The 12383-nt window shown below is 43.6% G+C and overlaps 1 protein-coding gene across 5 annotated transcripts in view; it reads left to right on the forward strand.

Annotated features, from left to right (window-relative positions):
• The window catches only part of MFSD6 (major facilitator superfamily domain containing 6), a 598811-nt gene that overhangs the window by 206265 nt on the left and 380163 nt on the right, over positions 1–12383 (forward strand). For all 5 annotated transcript variants that reach the window (XM_069615672.1, XM_069615671.1, XM_069615669.1 and 2 more), the window contains one exon: positions 11635–11732. In XM_069615672.1, the coding sequence (XP_069471773.1) occupies positions 11635–11732 (98 nt within the window). The remainder of the gene's footprint in view (positions 1–11634; positions 11733–12383) is intronic.

Below are 12383 nucleotides of genomic sequence, written 5' to 3' on the forward strand. Positions count from 1 at the left end.
GGGTCGTTAGATGTTTTCACTTTTTTCAGACAATCGACCCATGGTTTCTCTCCTTTGGATACATTTACCATTGTCCCTAGATACTTTAGTTCCTTTACTGTGGTTAGACGATTCCCATTTAATAACCAGCTCTCCTTTTTTTTTCCTGCTTCCTCTTACGTCCCTAAATACCATGATCTCTGATTTGGCTGCATTGATTTTCAATGTATTCTTGTCCACATATTCCTGCAAGCTATTCAATTTCCTCCGAAGCCCAATTTTAGTTGGATCCAGGAAGACCAAATTGTCCGCATACAATAGCCAGCCCACTTCTATGCCGTTGACTTTTGAGGGAAGGTTGTTTTATCCTTCAACACCTCTTTCATATCTTCGACAAAAGAAGTTGAACAGGGTTGGGGATAGCGGACATCCTTGTTTGAGCCCCATAGCTGTATCAATCTGTTTTGAAAGGTTTCCTTGTTTGTCTAATTTGATCTGCACGTTTGTTTCAGAATATAGAGCTTGTATGACTTGTAAGAGATCTTGCGGGCATCCTTTTGTTTTACATTTTTTCCATAATATGTCGCAATCTATTCTATCGAAAGCTTGTTGCAGATCAGTGCTGGCCATATAGATTTTCTCCTCCTTAATGGCGGCTCGTGATTTTAGGAGACTAAGGAGCGACAGGTTCAGGCTGCACCCCACCTCTTTAACAAAACCCATCAGTCGTTCGTCAAAGCTACCAGACTCCTTAATCCAATCTTTTAGTCCTTTTAAGATGATCATTGCGAACACCATGTCTAGTAGGGCGATAGGCCTGTAATTCATCGGGATTTGGCGGTCCCCTTGCTTGAAAATTGGGACCACAATCTCAGACTTCCAATATTTGGGGTTTTTACCTTTCTCCAATATCCTTCTGAATAAGATTTCACAAAACTCAACCCATTGTTCTGAAGCTACTTTCAGGATGGCATTCGATATACCATCTGGGCCAGGTGCTCGCGACCTAGTTGCTTTTTTTATCAGCATAATGATCTCCTCTCTTTCAAATGGCATATTCCAGCTTTTACGTTGTGGACCTCCTGTCTCCATCTGTGTTGATGTTTTTTTCGATTTCCCAAACAACTTCTTGAAGTGGGAGACCCATACCTTCTCTGGGATTGGATTTAATATATATGGGCAGATTGAATTCCCCTTGTTATTCAATAGCTGCCAGAAGTTCCTGCTATTTGGATTAGTGAGTGCCTTCAGCATACTTTCAGCGTCCCTTTGGAGCAGGTTAGCTTTCTGGAACTAAGCCAGTTTTTAAACCTTTGACTCCATTTCCGTATGAGCTCCTTATTGTTTGGCAAATTGGAGTTTTTTGAACTCTCGGATATCTTTCCTTAACAGCTTCTTCTGAGATGCCACCTCCATGTCATAAATATGTGCATGTTTAAATTCCGGTTTTATGTTGCCCACTTTTGATTCTCTGTAGACTAACAGAATGTATCGATATTCGACCTCATTCGGCTCGTGACTTAGCCATGTCTTCAGGTCTTTGGATATTTTTGGGATGTTGTTTCGGTGTATACGCACTCTATTCAAGCAAACCTTGGCTGGCTTCAACCAGGTGCTTCCATCTTTGGGAATTTTCACAGATTAAGCGTTTGATGGTCAATATGAGCGGATCATGATCACTGTGGGGCACTTTCTCCAACACCATAGATGCGACCACCGGAAGAAGGTTTTCTGATAAAAGCAATAGTCCAGAGTAGCCTTGGTGATGCCAATCTACCATGTGGAGGCAGCCGGGATATCACCCTTGATGTTTCCATTTATACGATTAATTCCATTTCCTCCATCCACTCCGAACCACTGTGGTTTTTCAGATTTCTCTTCCCACTTATTGTTTGATCAGTGTTTCCACTTTCAATAAAGCAATTTGAATTAAAGCCCCGCAGATCACTATTTGTATATTCTCGTGTTCCTCCAACATTTGGTTGATTAGATACGTTACCACCTCAATAAAGGTTGCTCCCTCCTGGATGTTCGGATTCCAGTACAAGTTTATTAGGAGTAGATCGTTTTCTCTCTGCGCTTACTTTTGTGATTGGATGCGTATCACCTGTATATAGGGGTTTGGGTTTATTAACTGCACCACCTTGAAATTAGAGCCGCTTTTTAACAACATCAACAGGCCCAAGGATGGTCTGCATCTTGTTCCTCCCTTTGCCGAATTTAAGTATACTCCATATCCGTCTAATAATGGGGGCTCCTTTAACCAGGATTCTTGGATACATATTATATCCAGTTTTAATATCGTGGGTAGTACCCCATTAAATAGATGACCGAATCCCTGAGTGTTACAACTCCCAATTTCCAAATTCCTGCGGCTCTCCTTCCTCTGGCTCTAATCGTAAGAGTTTGCGACTAAGGCACCCGCTCACCAGCTCCAGGATGTATGATCATGACATTGGTTCTTATTGCCTTGTTTATAGGTTTTATTTGCTCTTGTTGCTTCTTTGGCCCCCCTTCCTTGGACTGTAATTTTAATCTGTTGTAAGGGGTGCTTTTCCTTGTTTGGCCATACTTCTGATGCTTTTCGATCCTTGCTGGTTTTATTCTGAGGGTAGGGGCTCCTCATAAGTGGTTTCCCTTCTGAGGGTTTCTGTATAGGGTTTATCAGCAGAGACTTGACACCAGCTCGGGATCTAAAGTTCTTCACCGTCTTGACTTTCCCTTTATGATGGTGGTTTCTAGCGGGATCCATCCCACCTAAGTCAAAGCCCAGGGCGCGAAAATCATCTCTTGCTTTCATCATTAATGTTATCAGAGCTATGATATGATATATTTTATTTCTATTGCGCTCATACACAAGGGTTTCAGAGCAAATAGTTGCAGAGCAAATAGTATTACTTTATCGTTAACTTTCGTGTTGAGAAAGCTGACGATCTTAATATCATCTGTATTAATAACCCTAAGTCTTGGGATGTGGTGCAGGAGAGTCATTAGGTTTGTTCTATTTATTATAAGGCCATCCTCGGCTTTTACTATTCTTTCCATTGTGATGCACGCTCTCCCTTCTACTCTTCTTTTCCTATTCCTTGCGATTTCATCTTTTCCCTTCATTCTGACTTATAATTGACCTGTCGCCTCCCTTAGGTTCCCAACTTATTGGATGACGAATCATTTTTGATTTATCAATTAATATATCAAAAAGAGGGTCCTGCAGCATGAAATCAGCCTCTTCAGATAACCTGGACTTCAGTTTTGCTCGCTTTTCACTTAGGGTGAGGAAAAAAGGTGAGCTTGGTTGCCTGCCAGGTGAGTCCAATGACTCCTCCAGATCTTCGGGAGGGCTGACCAGGACAACTTTCCACTTTCTATCTATGTTAGTTGGTATTTCGTCTTTATAGACCGACATGTCTAGCAACTCCAATACACTCTCCGCCAGCTTTCCATATTGGTTGTCATCTGAACCCACGTCGCCATATTGGTTTTCTTCGGGGCACACGTCCAGGGTGGCTTCATTCCACTGGAGCTCAGTTGAGGGGGCTGCATTTATTTCCCTTTCTTTCCTGATGTTCTTTCGTACTGGTTTGCCAGCTTCTGGGATGTTCAATTTTCTCAGAAAGCTTGGAGATCTACACAATTTGTTTTTTGCCAGTTTTTTTTAATGTTTTTTGACATGTGGGTTTGTTTACACAATCACTTCAAGGTCACCTACTTGCTGCTTTTTTTTCTGGTTCAAAAATAGAGAAGTGATTTTTCATTCCTTTCCTCTGATCACTCTGTGCCTTCTCTGACACTACCATCAGGTCTTCTCCAAGCCCTGACTTTTCATCCTCACTGTGGATCGGTACATTTTCAATTGCTGTCTTAAGTTTAATACTTGGAGCTGGATTTTGCTTGTTTAATGACCCCTTTCCCTCACTGCATCTTGAGAAGGGGGCTCGATGTGAGAGGTACCGGGGCTCTTACTTCCTCGGCGGTAGGATCCCCCAGAATTTCCAAGCTTACGTTAGATCTTTCATCGGGTTCACCGCTTCCCTCATGACATCCCTTTGTGTCAGTTTTATCCCTTGTGGGAAGATTTGACCATGAGGCGATTTCTTTCACCCCTTCTAGAAAAATCCTCTTATCTGATTTGGCGTCTTGCAATAAGTCGAATTAGGGATTTCAATATTAGCCCCTCAAGTTCTTTTTCTCTGCATTCTCTCAGATGGATTCTACAAAGTTTTCCACAAAAAAGTATTTGAGTTCATCATAGCGATTAATGTAGATTGGTCCTCATAATTTTCGCTCAGAGCCTCTTACAATTTTAAGTAGAGAGCAAGAGTTATTGTTACTGCTGACGTAATTGTGGTTTGCACGTTTTTGGCCCACCCTGGTTGGCAATCGGGATCTTCCATTGCTTGCTTATTTTTGGTGGGGCCACAATACGGATTTTTATTTTTTTGGTCAACTTTCCTCTTGGCCTCTGTTCTTGGTCAGAGATATACTCAGATTCTGAGGAATCTCTGTCACTGCTAGAGACCAACCTCCGGTACACCTTCCTCATTTTTGGGCAATGCGGTAAGCGTGACTCCCCATACTTGTTTGGGTCAGTTCCTACTACTTGTCTGTTTTTCTGCCCATCTTGGGCAAGCAGACTTCCCATTTTCTGTTTTTTTGTTGGCATTGGGCTCTCCTTCCCCAATTCCAGACAACTCCTGTCCTTCGGATGTTTTGTATTTTTTTTCTTCCGATCCTTGGCTTATTTTTAGCGCCAGCTGGCCGATGTCCTTGGTGATCCTTGCAGCCATAGTTGAGTTTTCCCTGTTATCCAGACTCTCGTTACTTTCATTAGGAGAGACATTCTCGCAGGTACTTGAATAAGCCAAGGTGTTTGGGTCTGGGCTCTTCCTTCTCTGTGTCCCCCAGCTCAACTGTTCTTCAATTTTGGTCATCCATGCTTTGCACTTTATTTGATAGGGCTTGATTGTTCAGATCATTATGTCCTTTTTCTGGCTCCACTTCATCCAAAGAGTTACACAAAGGTGTCATTTTAGAGGAGGTGGCACTTTCCTGGGCCCATTGTGGTTGTTTTACCTCTTCCCCATTATCAGCTACGCAGTTAGTAAATGTTTGTAATACCTGCTTCTCAACGCCAGGCATTTCTAACATCGTAATTGTTGGGGCGGGGTCCGTCATGGTATTCATAGGTGGACTACAGTCCTCCAAGTTTCCATAAAGTTGCAGTGTACTGTTTAGCAAATCTTCATCTGTTACTTCTACTGACACTACATTTGAGAGGCTCATCCTTTCCTCAGGCTTTTGGAGAGGGAATAACCCCTTCCTTCTACAGTCTGCTTGCAGCAGATGAAGCTCCGATCCGTTTTGAGCTTAAAATGCCATTTTAAGTTTCCCATGTCCGAGCTGGAGAAGCTTCTTTTTTTCGGGAGCCTCTATGCAGCTCTATCCGGGTCCCTCATTATCCCCTTAGTTAATGGCGTTTTAGAGAGGCCGCGTTGTGATGTCCTTTCTTCCCCTCCAATTGCGCATCACTCGTGCATCAACCGCTGGTACAGCAGGGTTGCCTACTTCAAAGGTAGCACCCTGGGTCTGTTCTTCATCAGTAAGTCCCAGGGCTGGCGTACCCAGCGATGGGGCTTCTTCTACCATAAGCAGTGGGGCACAGAGAGGTGTGCTTGATCCGACACAGCCCCTGGCAACCGGATCAACATGGACCGCTGGGGCAGCTGGACAGGCGGCAGGGACAGGATCACGCAACGGCTCTCTGGTACCAGTTACAAGGAGATCACATCCCTTCGATTCTCGCATCGTGGTCAGCACCTTCCCCCCCCCCCCGTAGTCAGGGGGCACCAGTTGAACGTTTGCTTTCAAACTTGCCTTGCTCCTCGTTCGTTGCACTAGTCTGAGCTCTGTCTCCGCTTCCATTCAGGACTCTGCACCTTCCAGCTTGTATGGCGCAGAGCAGGGCAGTCCACACGGTACTGAGAACGCTCTGCAAACACTCCGTGACTCTCCACGCCCGGAGTGATGTTTTAAAGAGTTGCAGCTGGTTATGGAGAGTGAAGAGAGACTCTCCAGCACGCTCTCAGTCCCAGCAGCAGCAGCAGCAATAGGTACTGCCTGGTAGTTCCTGCAGTTTCAACTCTCTGCAAACACTCCACTCCGATACTAGGCTGTAGCTCCAAGGCGTGTGCCAATGAATTGTTATCCTCACAGATAAAGCCATTTTGTTCCATTATCGAACACAACTCATTTACGTTCAAATTCTTCAAAACACATTGGAGCTCATGTTCGAAGCCCCGGAACGTAAATGGAGGGGCTTAAGAAAGGTGTAACACAGGTACACCTGTCTAAACAACTCCATTGATGCTCAGGGGGATTTTCATTGTTTTTGAAGGCTGATGGCAGGGGCGCGGAACAGGTGTTACGTTTCCTACTCACGTTTGAAATTTTCATGGCGTGAAACCGTTGATTTCCCATGGAAGTCGTCTGCTTTTAGCAAAAGGCAGTCGATTTCCATAGGGAATCATTCAAACACCACTTGCCATGCGCACATGACAGGCAGCGTTTACTCTGTTTGCACTGCAGAGTGCAAATAGAGAACTGTAAAGAAGCTTCTGTAGACTCTTTATACTTGTCATTTCAGTGCAACTGGTGAAAATTGCCAGGAAGGGACAGGTTTGCAGGTATGTGCAAATGTAAGCGATTCCCTCCGGACAATTATTATTTTTTTTTTTTAAATGAGCTCCATTGTGTGTTGGTTCTTGAACACTGGTATTTTATTTTTGTGGTTGTAGCATTGATGAGCATGTTTTCTCAACAGCTACAGGGCATAGAAACATGGCGTTTATTTCCAACTGTTTATTTAACTTGTTTGGCAAGTAGGCATCACACTTTTTTTTTTAAACTATAGCCTATTTGTGCCGCCATTGTGCACTTAACAGGTGAGATGTAATTAGAAAGGATGGCCAAACAAATACACAGATGGGCGTACAAACATTTCAGGAGAGGAAGCAGAGTCCTTTGTGGATCCTTTGGCTGGACGGCTGCAGAAGAAATGCAAATCTTCAAGGACCCTTAGGAGCGTGCTAATTTTTAATGTTATTGTTAATGTTAAAGGTATTTGTACCGCTCACCATCACCAAGGGAATTGGTCCCCAGGCACTAAGGCGGATCTGCAAACAAGGAGGCGGGGGGGGGGGGTTAATCGGGTGAAGAGGGAGTAGGAAACTGAGAAAGGTGATGTCCTGTTGGCATCTTTAGTTCGGGTTTTCACTGTGCGCTGAGCTTGGGTGTGAATATCGGATCGATGCGAGTCCTAGTGTGCCGTTGGTGCAAGTTATGTGTTGTTTGTTTGTTGTTGCAGTGTAGTGAAGTGCGTGCGGTTTGCTGTGCGAGAAGGTGGTTGTGTGGATTTTTGTGTGAGTTAAATATGTAGAAATTTGAGCTTTTGGGTTAGTGGGTTATATGTCTCTTAGTCCTTCTTGTTCTATGTATCCGGTTGTCCTATGGAGTAGGCATAATCTTTCTCTTTTTCTTTCTTGTCCGTCTAATTGTTAGGAGTGCTGGTGTGGCAAGTTCCCAGCTGTTATTTCTGACCTTTGTGTACCAGTTTGAGGCGTGCATTGTCCCCCGCTCTGGTATTGGTGCTGTATTTTTACAATCACCCGCTCCCTCCCTATTTCCTGTCGGTGATCCATTGCTGCCTGTGTTTACTTTGTAGGCCATGGTATTATTGACATATCACACTTACCCTTCCATCCCGATCTGCCGTAGATTGTTCTTCTCTTACTTCAGTTGATGGGCGGTTGCTTAGGGAGATAGGGAAGATCGGTTTCCTCTCTCAGCATTATTTCAGCTGTGTATGTGCACCCATAGGCACTCTTTCTAGTTATGAGGTGAAGTGCCACGATTTAAGGAGTTTTCTGAATAGGAGGTGATCTCTTGTGTTATGTGTGTTCCTTGGTAGCTCGTTCCAGGTTTTTGGGGCGAGGTGAGAGAAAGAGGATCCTCCAAATTTTCTTTTGTTGTAATCGGATGTCGCTGCTTGATCTGAGTGGCCTTGTTGGGCGGTGTACGTTTATTTTTTCTCTTAGGAACTCCCCACCTTGGCTGTGGATTACTCTGTGCGTTATGCACATTGATTTGAACTTGATTGCTGTTTTATTGATAGCCAGTGTAGCGTTTTCAGTTCTGGTGTAATCTGTTCTCTTCGAGGTAGTTTGAGGAGCAACAATTATAATAATGATGACACCACACACAAACTGAATCAGTGTCAATGGTACTTTATTATCGACATCAGAATGATGAAATGCTGAGATGACTGCTTTGAAATAAAAACCTGTGAACATAGTTCTCACCTTTCTGCAATAATAGATTTGACAAGACTGGCAAGAGAGAGAGGGTTGTTTTTTTTCTAATCTAATCATGAACTGCTTCAGCCTTGCAAAGTAAGCTATTTTACAGCTTTGAGTACCCAATATCACAACTGGTGTTGATTTTTCTGTTATAATGACCGTTCCATTCCTGCCACGAAAATATAAATCTGTATTTGTCTCACAATTTTGAAATTGAAACTCCCGAGATCTAGGAATATTGTTCTTGGTAATGTTAAACTTTGTACAGAATCTGTTAAAGATTTGTATGTCTTTATTGAAAATGTTAGGTTTTGAACAACACACTTAGGGTCCTTGTCATTCGGCTGGTCATCTTTTAAACTTAGTTCTAGAATACAACATGAGACTGAAAGATCCAATTTTACTACCGGTTTCATGGTCTAACCTGTTTTGATAAATTTAAAACACATTGTAGACAACAACCAAATGTTAAGACCGTTTTAGCACTAATCTCAAATTTCATTCAATTTCACCCTCTTTCTCTGATCTTTCTAAATTCTTTACCTTTTGATGGGATTTCACTCAGTCCCCTTATGTGTTATTATTCGCTGTCATTAATTAAAATCATTCATTATTCTATCAACTTCACCCCTTGACTAACCGTTGCATCAAACCACAAGCACAGCAAATTAGTCATTGGTTTACAGCAGATTTATAAAGTCTTAACAGGGAATTAGAAACTTTACACCGTTCTGTGAGACGTTCTTGTTCCACAATTGCCACATTAAGGTGTAGAAGCCATGTATTGATGTATTAATAAAAAGCAATCCCGGATGCTAAAAAGTATACATTTGTCTCTTAGAATCTCTGAAGCTCAGTCTCATAGTGTTGAGGTCTTTAAAATGTATTGTGAAATGGACATTGTGAAGAATCCAGGGAATGTGTCCCTTCTGCCCAAGGGGGAGCCACCCCCTTTGGGACTAGCGAGGTGAGCCTGCTATGCAATACTATCCCTATGGGTCTGGGCAGGCGGGATCCTATTGGGAACGACCTCCCGATGTAAACATGAAAGGCCCACATGAGGGGTTCCATTCCACCTCCATTCCATTCGAAGAACCCAGTGCGTGTTGGTTATATGGGAATTGAGCATGCTAACAATATACATGGCCCCTTTAAAGTGGATGGCTTGGTTACTGCCCGGCACTCGTTACCACCTCTGGGAAAAATGATGATCAATGGATTCTTCTTCTCCATTTCAGGGAGTAACTTAAATCCATCAGGAACCCAGCAAAGAGGGAGAGAATCAGCCAGAGAACGTGGAACGCCGGGACACGCATAGACGCAGAGGAGGGAGACAAGCCTTCCAACAAAGGATGTAGAACCACGCAGATGACGTGGTGGGTGGCGACCCAATGCTCTGTGATGAATGTTGCGACTTCGATGAAGGTGGAAACCCCAATAAGGAAGTGCCACTTGGAGAGGAATCGAGCAAACAAGCAACACAAAGTATTGTGTGCATCATATAAATGCTGAAGTCCCAAATGGGGAGGAGGAAAACTGAACAGCCGACTGCGCGGACGGAAGAGGAGTTGAGGGAGTGGGTGCAACTCCAGTACCAAGTCCCGCTGCTGGAAAGAAGGTATGCGGCTGCAGATGGACTGGTTGGTGGTGGGTGTGGCCGATACCGAAAGAGGCTGAATAAGCTCTCAGCCCATCTATGGCTGAGAAGATACTCTTCAAAGGGATGAAAGAAACGTACCAAACAGGGCTGAACGAGCCTGCGGTCCACCCAAGACTGAGACTCTAAGGCCCCCTCGAAGGGGGTGAGGGAAACATAGTGAACAGGGCTAAACGAGCCTGCAGCCCAGCTAGGGCTGAGAGTCTAATTACTCCACGAGGGGGTGAAAGAGGGAACCCAAAAAGGCTTGAGCCGACCCATAGCGCACAATGGCTGAGAAACCGGATAGCCAGAAGGGGGTGAAAGGAAAAACAGATGCGACGGGTCTCAGCAGGCCTGTGGCCCACCCGGAGCTGAGAATCAGGACACCCCGCAAGGGCGTGATAGAAGAGATAAATTAAACAGGGAGGAGCATGGCCACAGCCTACACAAGACTTCAAAGCTTAACAACACAGGAACGATAAAGAGTGAACTCTGTATTTTGTTGTTGTGAATACTGACCTACCCAGGTCAGGAGAATCCATCCCAGAAGAAGGGATTCGTTGGAATTGTTTTCGAACTACCTGACAAGGATGTTGTACTAAATTAGACTTTTTTTTGTGGGTTTGGATTTGTGACCAGTCTATACAGCTGGGAGCTGGAAGACACTGTGAGAACACTAGGTGGGGACCAGAAAACCAGCCAACACTAATCCTTTCAAGGGGGGGCAAACCGTACGCTAAGCCTTCTTTCTTTCCTTCTTTCCTTCTTTCTCCCGCCCGACAAAGGACACTAGAGGGGCAGGGGAGCGGGTATAGAACCAGATAGGGATCACCTCATTGCATTTGCTGTTGCTATCTGAAATGGTCTGCTGCTTTTTATGCAATGTACTTGGATAAAAAAAGCAAATATAAGTATGTGTCATTGGCTGAACGTGAAAAGATAATGGGGGTCATACGAGTTCGCCCGTGTGGTACATTTTTTAAGGTAATTCCGTTTCCACCATATTACATCCCAAAAATGGCTGATTTACTTACCGCAGCCGCAATTACCAGTCATAATACATGCAACAAATCTGTAGTTGTGTTCTATGGACTCCAAAAATGGGGATTAAAAATTCTGAGTCGCAGTATCTGTAACAGATTTTGTTGGTTCACGGAATTAGAACAGGGGCTTGCCAAAAATGGAATGAAGCCCAGTGGCTAACCTGGGTATGAGAGAGGTGAATATAGGACTTCTATTCACTTTGACAAATGAGGCTAAAAACAAAGGTAACTCAGCAGTTAGATACATCAGCTGGTTGAGCGCTCGCTGCTGCGATCTGTGTTTGATCTGCAGTTCGCAGGTTCGAAACCCAACAAGGTCAACTCAGCATTTCATCCTTCCGGGGTCGATACATGAGTACCAACGCTGGTTGGGTGATATCGTATGAATATATGTTCTATGTAAAGTGGTTAGGCGTAAGCGCTATATAAATTACACATTATCATTATCAAAAGTGCAAACATGAATTGTGCTGTGAAAGTTTTAATCAACGTCTGATGATGTCATGCTGTGTAAGAAAAAGGGTCGGCGGTTTTTTTTATGAAAAAGAACAGAAGTACGTCAGTGTTCAGACAATGGTGACCATGATCTCACATTTTCCATATATTTCTCACTATCTAGAGTCTTGTACATTGGCCTTGCCTGCAACACAGCACGCTACATTTACATCTCGTACCTGGAGAATGCCTGGACTGTGCTCCCAATGGAAGTGCTTCAAGGTAAGGCAGAACTTGATACAGATTCTTTTTAGGCACAATGAACATGCTGTAATGTGGCTCACTACTGAGTTTAAGTTTCAAGCAGGCGTTAAGCCTATTGGAGTTTTCTTGGAGAATCTTGACCCCCTGAGCCGTCTCACAGGTCTTCTGTTGTACAGGTGATGTTTAGAATTTTTTTTTAATTTTTGTTTAATAGAAAATTAAATTGGGCACAGACACAGAATTCAATTAGCATAAAAAGGAAATTAATATATAGCAACACACTTGGAACACAGTTCATATAAATATTATAACTGCCATGTACCAATATCGTTCACGGAGGGGTTCAAAAATTTTTCTTTTAAACCTCCATAGACCCTGCAGCAAGTGAAAGAAAACATTAAAATGTGTTTTCCTATTGGGCATGAACAACCTTAATTGACCACCTTATTCCCCTGTAGTCAGCACCCTGATGGGAGTCCTTATTGTATCCTGGCACACATGTCTTTGAAAGACTGTTCCCAGCCACTGATGATAATTTCTTGTTGGGGAGGAGGTGACATATCTTCACAGGAGCATCAAAGGAGTATTTTCCTGTAATCTATCGAGGTGGTGACCCAGGCCAGACGCACTGAATCCACACAGTCCTTCCATTGAATGGTTGCTGTTCAT

This window comes from Ambystoma mexicanum, chromosome 9 (genome assembly GCF_040938575.1).
Source record: "Ambystoma mexicanum isolate Mex_15411 chromosome 9, UKY_AmexF1_1, whole genome shotgun sequence".
Lineage (NCBI taxonomy): Eukaryota > Metazoa > Chordata > Amphibia > Caudata > Ambystomatidae > Ambystoma > Ambystoma mexicanum.